Source organism: Nyctibius grandis, chromosome 4 (assembly GCF_013368605.1).
Source record: "Nyctibius grandis isolate bNycGra1 chromosome 4, bNycGra1.pri, whole genome shotgun sequence".
NCBI lineage: Eukaryota > Metazoa > Chordata > Aves > Nyctibiiformes > Nyctibiidae > Nyctibius > Nyctibius grandis.
Genome location: NC_090661.1, coordinates 68462476 through 68476871, shown reverse-complemented (window position 1 = coordinate 68476871; position 14396 = coordinate 68462476). Strand labels below are relative to the sequence as shown.

General features: G+C 45.1%; 1 protein-coding gene across 1 annotated transcript in view; it reads left to right on the top strand.

The window, feature by feature from the left end:
* The first annotated feature begins 10952 nt into the window (after nucleotides 1-10952).
* The window catches only part of ARID4A (AT-rich interaction domain 4A), a 51004-nt gene continuing 47560 nt past the window's right edge, over nucleotides 10953-14396 (top strand). The window contains 3 exon segments of the mRNA XM_068399091.1: nucleotides 10953-11007; nucleotides 11895-11966; nucleotides 13201-13311. Coding sequence (XP_068255192.1) covers nucleotides 11961-11966; nucleotides 13201-13311 — 117 coding nt within the window. The 5' untranslated portion in view covers nucleotides 10953-11007; nucleotides 11895-11960.

The following is a 14396-nucleotide window of genomic DNA, read 5'->3' as shown; positions in this document are numbered from 1 at the left end:
TAACTTCAGTTTAACACTGAAATGTGAAAATGTGTTGCAAGGCTAACAAATGGGCAGGGTAAAAGTTTCTGAATTAGACAGCTGAGCAAGAGGTGATTCTTAAGAGTCTTATTTTGATTATTTCTACCCAAAGCACTGGGAAGTTTTCAGTTCTAAAAATATCAGAAAAACGTAATTAGTCCATACCAAGCAGCACTTCTTGTTTCAGGCTCCAGAAGTAACCTACTTGGTCCAGACCCTGGCCATTTATGGGAATCCATAATAGAGCAGAAAGTCAAATACCCACTTGGAATGCATAACTGTAGTTCTTGCCATGCTGAAACGCTTCAAGTTCAGAGCTATAATGGCACGTGCAGTTGCTAAAGACCCAAAGCACAGGCTTTAATAGAATACCAGAAAGTAAGACTGTATAGACCAACTCATGTCTTAGTTTAAAGTCATCCCTCCACCAAGGAGTATTTTAGAAATATATAGATCCAATAATGACACAAGAGTAGGATGTACAGTAAGATGCTTCCTCTCCCCTTGAGTCTCATACATCCACTGACTGTTACTCAGCACCTGATGAATCACTGCTCTCATATTTAGTAAGACTGGATACATCACATTCCCTGTTACAATTATTCAGTCAGCAAGTCCACACACAGAAGCCTTGTTAAAGAGAATTAAGAAGGGAACTATGGTGAACTGCAGGTAACAGGAAAAAAATAGGCTCCACTATCTAGTTTACTTGCATACATCTCCATGACTGCACCCGGACAGATTTTAGAATGTGCAACTGGACTTTCAGGGTTCAAAAATCAGGTTTAGGCTATCACAGGAGAATCAGTTTTCACTGTTTGTACTACCTTTACATGGCCATAAAAATTACCTTCATTACAACTGACTGGTACTGCTGATTAAATTATGGTAAGATTGAGCTGTTAGAAGCTCATAAAAGAACAGCTCACAGAAGTAAGCCATATGTAAAATTTCCTGTGTGTCAGATACCTATAAGGGTATCTCCAAAAGAAATACTACTGATGTGTATTTGGTGCTGACTCCCAGAAAGGAAACAGTTCAAATAGAATTTGTCTCATGCAGATCTGAAGTGTGCCAAACATCAGGTCATTTGTTGCTTCCTTCTCATCACCAAAAAATAGCTTGATGGCCTGAGGTTAAAAGCCCCACATGCTGCAAGTGTGACTGTCCGTACGGATGCAGTACTGCTTGGGATACTATCTGGCTATACAGTTGTCCTCGTTCAGCCTGCACCCAGGGCTAAACAATAAACAGTTTTTCTATCACCCAATGTCCCTTCCCCAAACGAGGAAGGGAATTAGGAAAAGGAGGGAGACTTGTGGGTTGAAGTTAAACAGATTTAATGAAATAAAGAAATCAATATCAATGACAACACAAAAGAGACAAAACTCTACTTATCTACAGAGCACAGGCAAGTTGCTCCAGGAATCACAATCATTGGAAAAGAGGGAGAAAAGGAGAGGAGAGCAAAAAGAGCCCCACCTCTCCCCAGCAAGCCCTCTCTTTTGTAGTGAACTTGATGTCAATGATATAGAACACACCTGTGGGCCAGCCTGGGTCAGCTGCCCTGGATTTAACTGCTAAGGGCCCTGATCACCATGGCTGGCCACAAACTGAAACCAAATCCCAATGAAACCAGGACAACAATCCAAGTCACCCTTAAGGAAGGAGATGTGGAATAACTACATATGCTGTTTTGCAAGCCTCTTCCTTAAGAGGAAACTGTAACCATAGAAGGGAACACAAAACAGTGAATTCAACAATGCGTCTTAAGCATTTATCAGCTGGAAGATAATCATGACCTTAAAGTGCACAGTTTCAAGATTCTGAAGAGAAAAATAGTATTAGTTGTCATGACAATTTTGAGGCTGTAATAGCACCAAAAATACAGTACGGAGACTATTCTCTCCCCCTCATTTTCATCCTTCAGTTGCTTATGCCTGTAAGACAAGGACTAGCTTTTCCTCCACCCACCAGTTTTTCAAGTTGCATGCAGCAAGGAAGTTAACTTTTACTGAAGAACTGAGAGCTATTTTGAGATGCCAGCTGCTTGTAACTTTCCATCATAGAAGTTCCTGCTACCTATTATGTCTAATTATACAGAGGTGCAGAAAAAGCAGGTCGTAGAAGAGGTGAGAGTGTATCCTTACTGTTTGTGCAGTAAATACATTCTAGTATTTGAGAACATGGGATCTACAACCAAGCTCAAACCAAGTCTCCCATGTCCAGATGGACCAAGCAACCACCATGCAGTGCTCTTTCATCTTCAGTACATTGCTATTCTGAAACAGTTGTTTAAAAATGGTTCTTACAAGTTGCTGTGCCAACCAAAAATGGACAACTAGAATAAAGCAAGCAGCAGCATCACATAGTTTATAGTGCAAATGTGCGTATAATCAGATACAGGAAAAAATTAAATCCCGTGAAGTCTTCCCTAAAGACAGTGTGAGAACTAGCCACTGAAAATACCATTTTAGGTGATGTGGTAAGACAAAGCAAGTAAGAGTTTAGAAAGAACATGAGGTGGTTTATTACTGCATAAAGTTAGATATCATTTGGTATATGTATTGTCTGCATATCCAAAGTACATTCCTTAAGATTCCAATTTCAGCAGATGAACAGTAGGTTCGATTACAGTAAATTCAGCCAGAAGCAGATACATTCCAAAGGCACATAAAACCCAAAAACCCACCCAAGTGATGCCGAAGTTTTTGGAAGTGAAATTTATCTTGTTTGCAGGGCTTTTAGAAAAGCAGGAAATCTGCCAGTTTCATTATTTCGGGGAAGGACAGCGAGACCTGTTACGTTAGACTGCATTAACAGGTGTCAGGAGCAGCACCAAAGGAAGTGCTAGATGACTTTAACGGAATGCTTACATAAAGCTCAATTTCATCTCTAATTCTAGGTGTTTCCACAGCCGACAAAGCACACCACTTGAGAGGCTATTCTTCCCCAAATACTTTTGTATATACATCAGGAATAGAAACAAGCCTGAAATAGTGTTTTAGGAGGCAGAATCAAAATAAATGTAGCTTAATGTGCTTCCTGTCAAGTCAGTTGGTTTAGTAAACAACTACTTCCCCCAGCCAAATCCTTGTTTCTACACTCATACCAGTTTGTCTCCCGTTGTGCTGTTTGCAAAGAAGAGATCACTGCTACGCTAATAAAAGATCTTTCATTGATCCAAAATACTTAAACTCTCCAAAAGACATTTGTTTTGTTCTTTCAGAGTTCTGGATGTCACCAACACAGCTCATTTAAGTGGGTCTGTTTACAGCTGTACTGGTGTAACTAATGGGGTGACAGACTACACAGAAACACTGCAGGGGAAAGCATATCCCTGAAGGTATAAACCTGCAACCAGTACAGTCTTGCAGTTAATTTACAGGTTAAGTGAGCGTTACACAGTGTTGACTGGTCAGCTAACTCCTTGGCTTCCTGAAAATTAGCTACCTGTAATAATATCCTCCCAACAGTATGCACAAATAAAAAGTACCTTTTGAAAAAGGCAGCTAAGTAGGAAAAAATTCAGAATTTAATCACTGGCTGAACTGTGGATTCTCACTAACAGCAGCTACTTACAGCTAGAAACATTTAATTCAAAACACTGAGGTCATTAATACTTCTAAAAAAAGAATCAATACTGACCAACTGCAGTCTTGTTATCTGAGGCTGAAAAGTAAATTAACCCTAAGTGATTAAAGTAATTTGGACAAGCAAAAGCCCTAGAAGGCCAGCCACGTAACCACTGCCTTCACAAGCTTTCTTTTGCTGAGCAGCCGTGCTTTGCAGAAGTAGTGCTTGCTTCTTTGTGCGAGGCTGCATACTATTAGTGACGTAACACATTGCTTTCTGGAGAGCAGTTACAAGGAAAGACTGGGCATCTGCAGTCCCGATTCAGTTGGATCATGTTGCTCTACGACCTCCATCTGTAACAATCCTTTATGTTAATCAATCAACAGCTTATCAGAGCTGACAAGCTTAAGAGTGACACCTGTGCTGGCAGGTGTACCACGTCCAAGGACTGACCATCAGTATTGGAACCCTATTTTTTATCTCTACAAGTATGGAAAGATATATTTTAGTAAAAATCTAATCTGAGCAAGCCATTTACCAGTGTCTGAAAAAGCTTGTGCATATGAGAACATAGCTCTTAACAGCTTGATTTCCTTCTGGTACTCTTTAACATGTCTACTTCTGCAGCAAGAAGCCTTATCAGGAGGGAGGCAGGGGGAAAGCCTTCCAAGATACAAACTAGCAACAGGTAGCATAAGCGAGGAAGATTCTTACTTCAGATTGGCCATGACAGATCACTTAAAACTACTTCTGAAAAACAAGAAAACCCTGAATATACTAACACAAATATTGAGAAATTAATCCAGCCAGAGTTAGTTCCCTTTGCCAAAGTGAAACAACAGCCTATTTCAGGTCTCCAACATCAGCAGCAATCGACATCTTAGACATGGACAGCATTAGACACCTATTCAGGATACATCTGCTCCCAGTCTGGTATCAGAAAAGGCTGAAGAGTGACCACAGTGTTGCTCCAAAGTAGGTACCAGAAGTTAAATCTTTAAGGAGGAATACCTTCTATTTCAGAAGCTTAACTTACTCAGAGGATTGCAGTAAGGTTCTTCAAGTACAACACGCAACCTCATTTATTAAATGTTAGAACTTTGAACTTTTTCTCCTGTCAGTTTTCATAGCAATGAAATATGTAATTGCCGCTCCCAAACCCACATGGTTTTTGCATTCAAGTTTTACCCTGTATGTTTGATTTAGATGGGAGGTTACTCAAGCAGTAGTATTTATAAACAAGAGTTGACTCTGTTAGGAAGAATACAGACTATTTAGAGACTCAGATGCAAGTTTAAATGTTTTCAACTGAAGTTTATTTCAGGAACACTAAAACCACATTTGCTTTGTAGACTGATGACTGACTATAGCAGAAAACCACTCCCCCAATCCTGTAGAAAAAACATCTCACCTTGAAAGATGAAAACTTCCACAGATGTCTACATCAGTAATAACATCTATAGCTCAGCAGCCAGGGAAAAAAAGCTGCATGCTGTAGAGATAATTTGGAAGCCAGTTAAAAAATAGAGTTTTAAAAATTGAAGTTTACAATACTGGAATGGCTGATGCACTAACATAGCCCATATGTGCACACGCATAGAATACTTTTCTAGTACTAACGAGCGTCTTGTGCCTGCCACGAAAAAAGTTATTCATAGAGCCTGAAACAGAAGGTTTGATTACTCACTATCAACAGGTAGACTGCTGGCATTCAGAGACAAAATGTTATTTTGAAAAATGCGTAAGGATGCTCTCCTTCAGCAGTCGGTGTGAAGTAACATTACTTCACACAGAAGAGTAACTAAATGCTCATTTGACTTCAAGCATCAAGTTTTGAAAGACAAGACTCATCACCTGATTGCAGACAATGACAACCAAAGTCCTTTGCCACATCTAAATTAAAGCTGCTGTACAAATCTTCAGCTTCTCTGTAGTACCGTGCACTGTTGTTTTGCAACACTGCACGACTTCCCCAATGTAGCTGTAATAGCCTCACTATTGTCACCAATATGTTTGTAGTCCTTAGAAATAATACAAGAAATAAGGTGTATTTGTAATCAAATTCCATATCTTGCATCTCTTTGCTGGGCAACAGAAGAGAAATTAAAGATCTACATTCAGATAATTTAACAGCACATGACAAAACATGCAAAAACTGGCTGTAGAATCCAATCTTAAGTAAACCCTGGCAATGGGGACCCTTCTTCCATAGTTGCTAAATTAGCTAACATTAACATTTGATACAAATATGTTAGCTATCATAATAGAAAGTTACATACCAGAAAGAATAAAAATAGTCTCTTACAACACAGCTCTTATTTTGTCCAAACACAAGATTACCAAATCAGTCTTTAAAAAAAGGAACATTTTACGTTTGGAATTAAAAAAATTGCATGATACATGCCAAAACACCCCCACACAGCTAACAGGCGAGGATGAAAGCCCCAGTGACATCAGTCGAGAACTAAAACCTCTTCTCTTGGTGTTAGGCTGCTAATAACACACATCAGTTAATGCGTCACTGATTCCTGCACACATTTTATAACACATGGGATTGTAGTTAAGATCTGCAGCCACAAAGCACAACAAAGTCTGGACATAGTTTATTCAGTAAAAATGGGACTACTCCTCCCTGGAGATCTCTGAAGCTGCTAACAAGAGCTACTCTGACAAGCAGAGCACATAACATCATTTTACTAGTGTTACTGGAAAAAGCAACTACAAAGTGATTGTTATGGTTAGCTGCAGAGCTGACAGGAAACCCAATTCTGAGATTTTTCTCACACAAATATTTACGACAGAGTACGCTACATCGTAAATATTTTCATGATTATTCATATCCAGAAGATATTGCACTGCTGCAAAACATACCCGTGCCAGATTCAAGAAGCCACTACTTAACTTCAGTGGATATAACACACTAATTTAGGCTTCCTAAGGGCTGCTAAGCTTTGTCTTCTCCAGCAGCAACACTCACAAGGAAATGATGAAAACCAGCATGCACAGTTCTGTTTGAGTAACTAAATATCCATTTTTCTGAACATGGGGACAAGAATGTGCCAGAGCTGTGGAAACTGTAGGGAAGTATTTAGTATTCCCAGGTGTTTTTGTTTGGTTGTTTTTTTTTTTGTTTTCTCTCTCACACATACAATAATAAATACCAAGGAACTTACTGCTGATAGTTAACAGTAAAGTACAATTTTCTCCATGACTAGGAAAGAAGGTTTGACCTTTCATTTTCATAATCCAGCTATTACTGACTGTTCTGTTGTCAACTTCACATTCATTGGGATATTTTCTTTATACCTGCATACTAAGTACTTCACAACTTAACACGCTCTTGTCTGAGCAGTTTGCAATCACTTACATAAAAGCTCTGTGGGAAGCGTATATCTGACCTTCATTTGTCCAGAAATACAGCAGTTCCACACAGACAGAGGTTCTGAACCACAAGGCAGACTGCTCAACCACCACTGGAAAAATGTTGCCTCTTTACTTACAGAATAGAAACACCAAGGGGAAGAGCATTTAAAAAAAGGAGAACCAAACACTTGAGACAAAAATAAAAGCAGCTAAAAGTCTCCTGAACATCTGCAGCGTCTGACATAGAGTAGCATAGTATTTCATTACATACAAAGAAGCTCAGGGTTAGAACAAGAATCAGTATTTTTAATATTTCTAGAATATTTTGGCTGTGAATGTACATGTGTTCCGAGTTCTTTTATCTACATGTAAATGCAGTATGTCAACAGCAATATGCCACTACAGGCCAGAATTAAAACATCTGACTTATCCCAGAAATCTCTCATTATTTTGTCTCTCTTCTCAAGGAAGCCACATGATACATTCAACAGTTTTACTTGGCTGCTACTCTCATAAAGAATGCTGTAAGATACAGACATTCCTATACTTGCCTTTTCCTATTGAGTGCCACATATACAGAAGACTCTGGGCAAAATTTATGTATATTCTGCAACTAATACACCAAAGACATTTTAAAGTACATTATTTTTTCTAATTTATTTACAGCCATCACCTAAGCTCTAGAATTACATATGACCAAAGCATGCTTAGAGTGCCTCGATGCTTTTGTGTTAACTGTTTTTAAATTAAGCCTTGTGCCCATCTGCACAAGCTAAGACCAGAACACATAGTCCCACGTCAATCTCCTGTACTGCATCTACAAGACCTTTGGTACTAATGAAGTACATATAATACAAGTACTGTTGCTTTGAACGATGATGTTAAAAATTTTTCTACCTTATGGTAGAAAAAATAGCATGGCTATTTATAGAGAGATTAGATACTAAAAGGACTTACTATGCTCGTCTCATTCTAGAGCTTCTAAAGTGTTAACTTTGTGAAGTTAAAGAGTGGCTCATGATAAAGTGGCTCACAACAGAAAAGCCCGCTGCTCATTTCTTCCACTCATTGCAACTGTTTCCCTATAAGGGATCACGCTGGGGCATGGGGCACAGCCACAAGGATCCAGTACAGCCAAGCTGTCTCAAAGCCTCAGGGCTAGTTAACAGACATACATTTAGGATGTAAAAATTCAGTATCGTGGCGTAACTCTGAGTCCTGAAAGTTCATATTTCAATTAAAAGTTATTTTAAACCAAAACGAAACCCTTTCTCTGGCTTGCCAAGAGCACAGCTCTTTCATTCCATTACAGCAGACATCATCCCGAAGTTGTGTGAGAATGTTTACGCTCGTTGGTGTGCTGCCTAGCCAGGCATTCTTGGGTGCTTTAAGTACCATAAAAGAACAAGTCACCTCTCCTGCTGACTGGCTGTACACAAAGAGAGTCCTTTTGCTCACGATAGCTAGATGGGTGATGTGCCATGAACTTCCTAAGCATGCCGGCTGTTAACAGATACATCCAGGTGGACAGGATTTTTCTGTCAGAAATCAGAAACAAGACATTAGTTTTGTCACAAACTGTTATTTATTGAATGGTACTATACTTAGTACAGAGATACAAATTGTGCCTCAAAAAAAAGCTCACAGTCTAAGTCATGATTTGGCCAATACATTCCACAGTTAGATCAGAAGTTCACACTCAAAGTGAATTTTTGAAGTTTTGTTAACATTTGGGTTAGGTTTAACATATTCTAAACAATAATTTGCTCTTCAGTTTATCCACTACATAAAGTGGAACTACAGCACAGAACCGAAGTTCCCTCAGCACTAAATGCCTCAAACCTTTATACATTTTGTGTACACCCTCAAACATCTTTATATTTACACACAGACCCAAACACCAAGACTCTAGAGCTACCCTTCCCTCATGTTAGACACCTCCTGCAGTCAATCCTGAACACGCCTTGTGTGCATTACGCCTTACTAAACCTTCAGAACTTATCTATACTATACACTACTGGTCATTAAACTCCCTAGAGAACTGTCCTTTTGCCTGCTGCTTTCCAAAGCATCACATTTAATTAAAAAAAAAATACAAAACCAAAAACCACTTTCAAACCAGAACTTACATGGAAGCCACACCTAAACTAACAATCCATTTCTGTCAAATTAGCACAATGGATCTCTTAACTATATTGATAGGTCCCTCCTGCGTGGCTTTAGATAAAGCTAAGGTATGTTTTGTATCTGGGAGCGAGCACTGTCAAACAGATGCTCATTACTTTGCAGAAAAATAAGGAATCTGCACTACAATCCACCACGGAGCAAATTTTATATAAGAAGTCAAAATGTGAAACTAATGTTAAAAATTTAGTTTTATTATAGGCTTCAGTTAATAACTCCTGTTTAGTAGCGTCAAAGGTAGCCTCTAGGACCAAATCCTCTCGGAGGCCCTTTGACAGCTCCATATATCCTGCCTTGTAACACACCTTCAGAGAGCATCCATCGCAGGTACGGAAGGACCGGACAAGCCTGCATACCCCCCCGCCCCGAAGAGCGCTCAGCCCCGGCAGCACTCATCTTGCCCTGTCCTTGCTGCGCCTTCCTGCGAAAGGATGACCTCAGCCGCCTGGCAGGAGGCCAGGCAACCAGCACCACCGCCCGCACCACGTGCGGAAGCGACCGGGCAGCAAGAGACGGTCACGTCCCCCTCCCCGGGCTTCACCCCAAATGCGTCACGGGCAGCAGGGGATGTTTAATGGCGACGGAGCAACACCTTCCGCTGAAGGAAGCGCAGCCACCCGTGCCCCGCCCGCACCGGCTGAGGGAACCGGCGTGAGGGGAAAGCGGCACGGGCGGCGCCTGCAGCCCCTACCTGCAGCCCCGGCGTTGTCTCTGCTGGGGCGCTCGGCAGCGGCGGGCGGGCCGCCTCAGCACCGCCGCTCGACTCCGGCCGGGCTCCGCGGGGAGAGCAGCGGGGAAGAGCCGCTGGCGGGCCCGCGCCTCACCGGGCCGGCCGCCTCCTCCGCGCCCTCCCGGCGGGCGGTTCCGCCGCGCGCCGCCAGAGGCGCCGCCACCGCCCCTCCATGGCCGCCGCTTCACTTCCGGGTCCAGCCGGGCCCCGCTCCTGCGCCATCGCCGCCGAGCGGGAGTAGGGGCGATGCAGCCGCCACCACCATCCGGCGCGGGGGTGGGCCACGGGGAAGAAACGAGACGCGGCCTCCTCGGAGCGCGCGAGGAGGCTTCCCGCCGAGCCCGTCGCCTCTGCCGCTGCCCGTGGCTGCCGGCAGGGCAGGGCCCGGCCCCGCGGCTCCCCCGCCTCCCCCCGCGGGAGAGGCGCCGGCCACTCCCGCTCCTTTCCTCCCGCGGCCTAAAATGGGAAAGAGCCTCACACAAAATGGCGCCGGGAGGCCGGCCGCGGCGCGTGCGCTCTGCCCGCCCCGGGCCGCCGCCGCCGCAGGACGCCATCCCCGCCCCACGCCGCCCTCCTCCCTCCCTCTCGTCCCGCCCCACCGCGTCTCCGAGAGACGGCCCGCACCAATCACATCGCGCCGTTGTTCTTCCTGTCCCTCCTTCGTGGCCAATCACCGCGCCCAGAGCTACATCCGGATCCAGATCCTACCAATCAGCCGCGGGGGAACACTGACTTCACTTCAATCTTCACCAATCGACTAGCGTTCCGAAGAAGAGCCAATCAAAAGTCTCCGTGGGGCTACCTGCGTCGACGGCTGGCCAATGCTCTCTGCCGGCCGCCCTGTGACCAATGGGGGTGCTGTCCGCGGCGCCCAATCCGGGCGGGGCAGAGCCCCCGGGGCGTCACGAGGGGGCCAATGGGAGTTCAAGCAGGACAGATTCTGCTCAACAGCTTGTTATTGGGCTCGCGCTGGTGATTCGGTGCGGGTCCGGGCTGGGGGGGGCGGAGCGGGGCCGCGCTCAGCCGCCGCCGCGCGCGGGGCCGTCGTCGTCTCGGAGGGGGCCGCGGCGCTGGGAGCGGGGCCGGGCCGGGCCGGGCAGCGCGGGGCTGCCCACTTCGTTCTGAGTTTCCAGGTAGGAGGCAGCAAGGGCGGCGGGCGCTTCGGCAGCCGCAACTCCGCCGCCGTCCCGGGGGAGGGGGCGCGGAGCAGCGCCGGGAGCTCCCCCTTCACCCCCCTTCTTCCCCCCACCAGCGCGCCCTTCCACCCCCGGGGGAGTGGGGACGCCCGCCGCTCCCCTCACGGCGGGGACGGGGACTCCCTTCCCCGCCGAACTCCGCCCCGTGCCTCCTCCGAGCGGCCCGGCCGCCTTCCTCTCGTCGCTGTCCCCGGGGCTGCCCCGACGCTCGGCGGTGGGGACCGCCCGCCCGCGCCGCCTTCCATCCTCAGCCCCCTCAGCCGCGCGGCGCCGGCCCGCCCCCGCTCCGCCTCCCCCTCCCTCCACCCCAGACCGGGGGCTGCGGCGTCCCGGCGGACTGCCCGGGCGGGCGGCCGCGGCGGGTGTCCGGGGGGCGGGAGCGAGAAGTCCGCCGGGCCGGCGGGTGAGGGGGGCGGGGAGGAGGGGCTCGGCGCGTCCCTCCGCGGCCCGCAGAAAGTTGCGAGGGCCGGGGAGAGGCGGGGAAGGCGGCGGCGGGCCCGGCCGCCCCCTCGGCTGGGAGCTGCCCGTGTGGGGCCGTGGGTTTCCCTCCCGGGTTGAACGCGCGCCCCGGCCCCTCCGTCCTGAGGCGAGGAGCGGGAGCAATGGCGACGTGACACACCGAGGGGCCGCCGGGCGGGAAGCGGCGGGCGGCGGCCGCGGCCCCGCTCCCGCCGCGGCCCCGCTCCCTCCGCGGCCCGGCGGGGCTGGGACGGGCGGCGGCTCCCGCCCGCCCGCGCTGGGCTCCCCCCGCCGCCCGGCCGCCCCCTCACGGGGAGACCCGCGGGGCCGCCCTCACCGCCCCCTTCCCTGCTTGTTTTTTGCAGTGTGTTCCCGTGTGCTCGCGGGGAGGAGAAGTCTTGGAGCTGGAATCCCTCAAATAACCTTTAAAGATGAAGGTAGGCTCGCTGCGGAGCGGGGAACGGCTCCTTCCCCCCCCTCGCTGGCTGCTCGGGCGATTTCGTGTTTAATCGCGTGTCTCGGCAGAGCAACAGTAGGTAACGCGGGTTTCGGTGCGTGCTGCAGATCCTGTCCCTGCTCTCCGGCTGAGGTGTGGGTGAGCAGAGCTCTTATCGTCTTGCAGTAGCAGTCTGAAAATTCACAGCGTCTTCAAAGTCGTTGCCCTTTGGGCTACCGTCTTTAAATGCTTCCTGTATCAGCAGCTGCTATTGCAAGTTTGCAAAACCACAGCTTTTGTCCCGCCTTAGCTGCTGCCGGTTTTTTCAGTACAAAGGCTTAACAATTGCACTATAATTCACTAAAGGGAGAAAAAACTTTTTTTGCCTTTAGAGTTGAAGAAATAATAACAATTAAAACCCCCATAACAGAAAAAGTTATTTAATATTCTGTGCTGATTTCCTCCCTTGATAGACATTGTCAACATGGTAATTTTGTCCTTGTTTATCAGTTTCTACAAGCACAATAAAGTGAAATGTTGAGTAATAAAGTCCAGATTAAGGAAAACATGATGAGAAATATTTCTCTCTCTTAAAATGCATAAGCCATTAAGCTGTGATAAAGGCATTTCAGGAGAGAAAGAATACTAGTTAACAGCTGTTTGAATGATTGCAACAAATTTCTCTAGAGGTCTCCTTTTAGTCAGCAGGAAAAAAAATCCTATATATAGAATGTCATAGACTTAATTGTAAGTATTGGGATGATAGCAATCTCAAATGTTTTAAATAATCTGTGTCATTGGATCAGTTGTAGCTGAAAAAAGTACAGCTATCTTTTATACTGCCTTTTTGCAGTTGAAATATTTTCCTTTTGTATTCTGTATAGGAATGACTTGAATTAATGGTCGCTCTTATACATTATTACTGTTTTTATAAGGAGGTGTTCCAAATCTCAGTTCAATACACTCAAAAATATTTCTAGGAGAGTAATTAGGCTGACAGAATTGGGGGGGGGGGGTTACATCACTGGTAAAACAAAACCTGTAACTTGTTTGTTGGTGGGTTTTTTTTCCCTTTTAAAGAACAGTCCGATTGCAATTCCAAGTACAGATATTTTTTATCACCTAAAAGTCAATAGGTCTAAAAGTTTAGATGTAAAATTACATATATAATGATGTAGCTGTAAAAATAAATAAGAAGAACTAAACTTTGTTTTTATTTTTTTGTTTCTTAATAGGCAGCAGATGAGCCTGCCTACCTGACAGTGGGAACTGATGTCAGTGCCAAGTACCGTGGTGCCTTCTGTGAGGCAAAGATTAAGACGGTGAAAAGGCTTGTAAAAGTCAAGGTAGTATACTGTGGTGGTTGTTGATTTTATTAAAGTGTTGTGTCGAGAGGACTGTCAGAGGGGACCCTAGTCCTGAAGATTAGGAAATGTTCGTCACCTCACTGTATGAATTTTAAACAACACTTGAATGTTGTTTTTCATATTTTGGTGTTGACTTTGGGGCATTTTTTGTTCTTTGGGGGGGTGGGTGGTGGTGGTGTTTTTACTTTTCTAGGAGGATGCAGGAACAAGAATGAGCTTTCAAATTACCTGTTCTTGCTGCTCCTTTCCTGATCACGGTTGTCTTATGTTTGTGAATGCATCAGTTTCACAGCAATCAGTTTTGATGTCACAAGTAGAGGATTATGGCTTTACATGAGTTATAAGAGCAATCTCTTCAAAAGCAAAAGTTCCCTTTCATTCCAACTGACATTCTCAGTTTTATAGCTTGGAACTTAAGAGGCAATGCCAAAACAAATCAACATAACAGCAAAAAAGGTGGCAATAATTAGTTTCTTAGACCAGGTTTTAGAAATGCCCAGGATAACATTTGTTAAGTTTTGAGCATCTTGCTGCTGCTGCTTCTGAAACAACATGCTCTGGCTGTTGATGAGTTTCTACACGTGCATAGTACTGACACATAGTATTCATTCACATTTACAGGTCTTATGCTAAAACAACTGAAAATTAAAGTCATTATTCTCGTTTTGCAGTACAGTTGTAAATGCTACTATGGGAAAACATAGTTAAATAGAAGTTAAGAATTCAAAGTAAATATAGAAACTGATATTCTCCTTTGTTTTGTCAAAATGTTCCCACTTCCTACTTTCTTGTCTACTCTCCAGGATATATAAATAAGGCATTAGTGACCCAAAACCCCTTAACAAATAGAGATGAAAGCTTCTTTTTATAACTACACATCTAAGTTTTCATGTGCTTTAATGCTTAGATCAAGTAGAACAAGCCATCAGCCTCTTCAGTTACATATATAGATCATATCACTTTATCAGAGTGCTTTTCATGAATAGAAAAAAAACCACAATTGAGATGCTGGAGTCTTTTCCGCTGTTCTTAATGAGTACATGTAGAAATTTGTGACGTTCTTT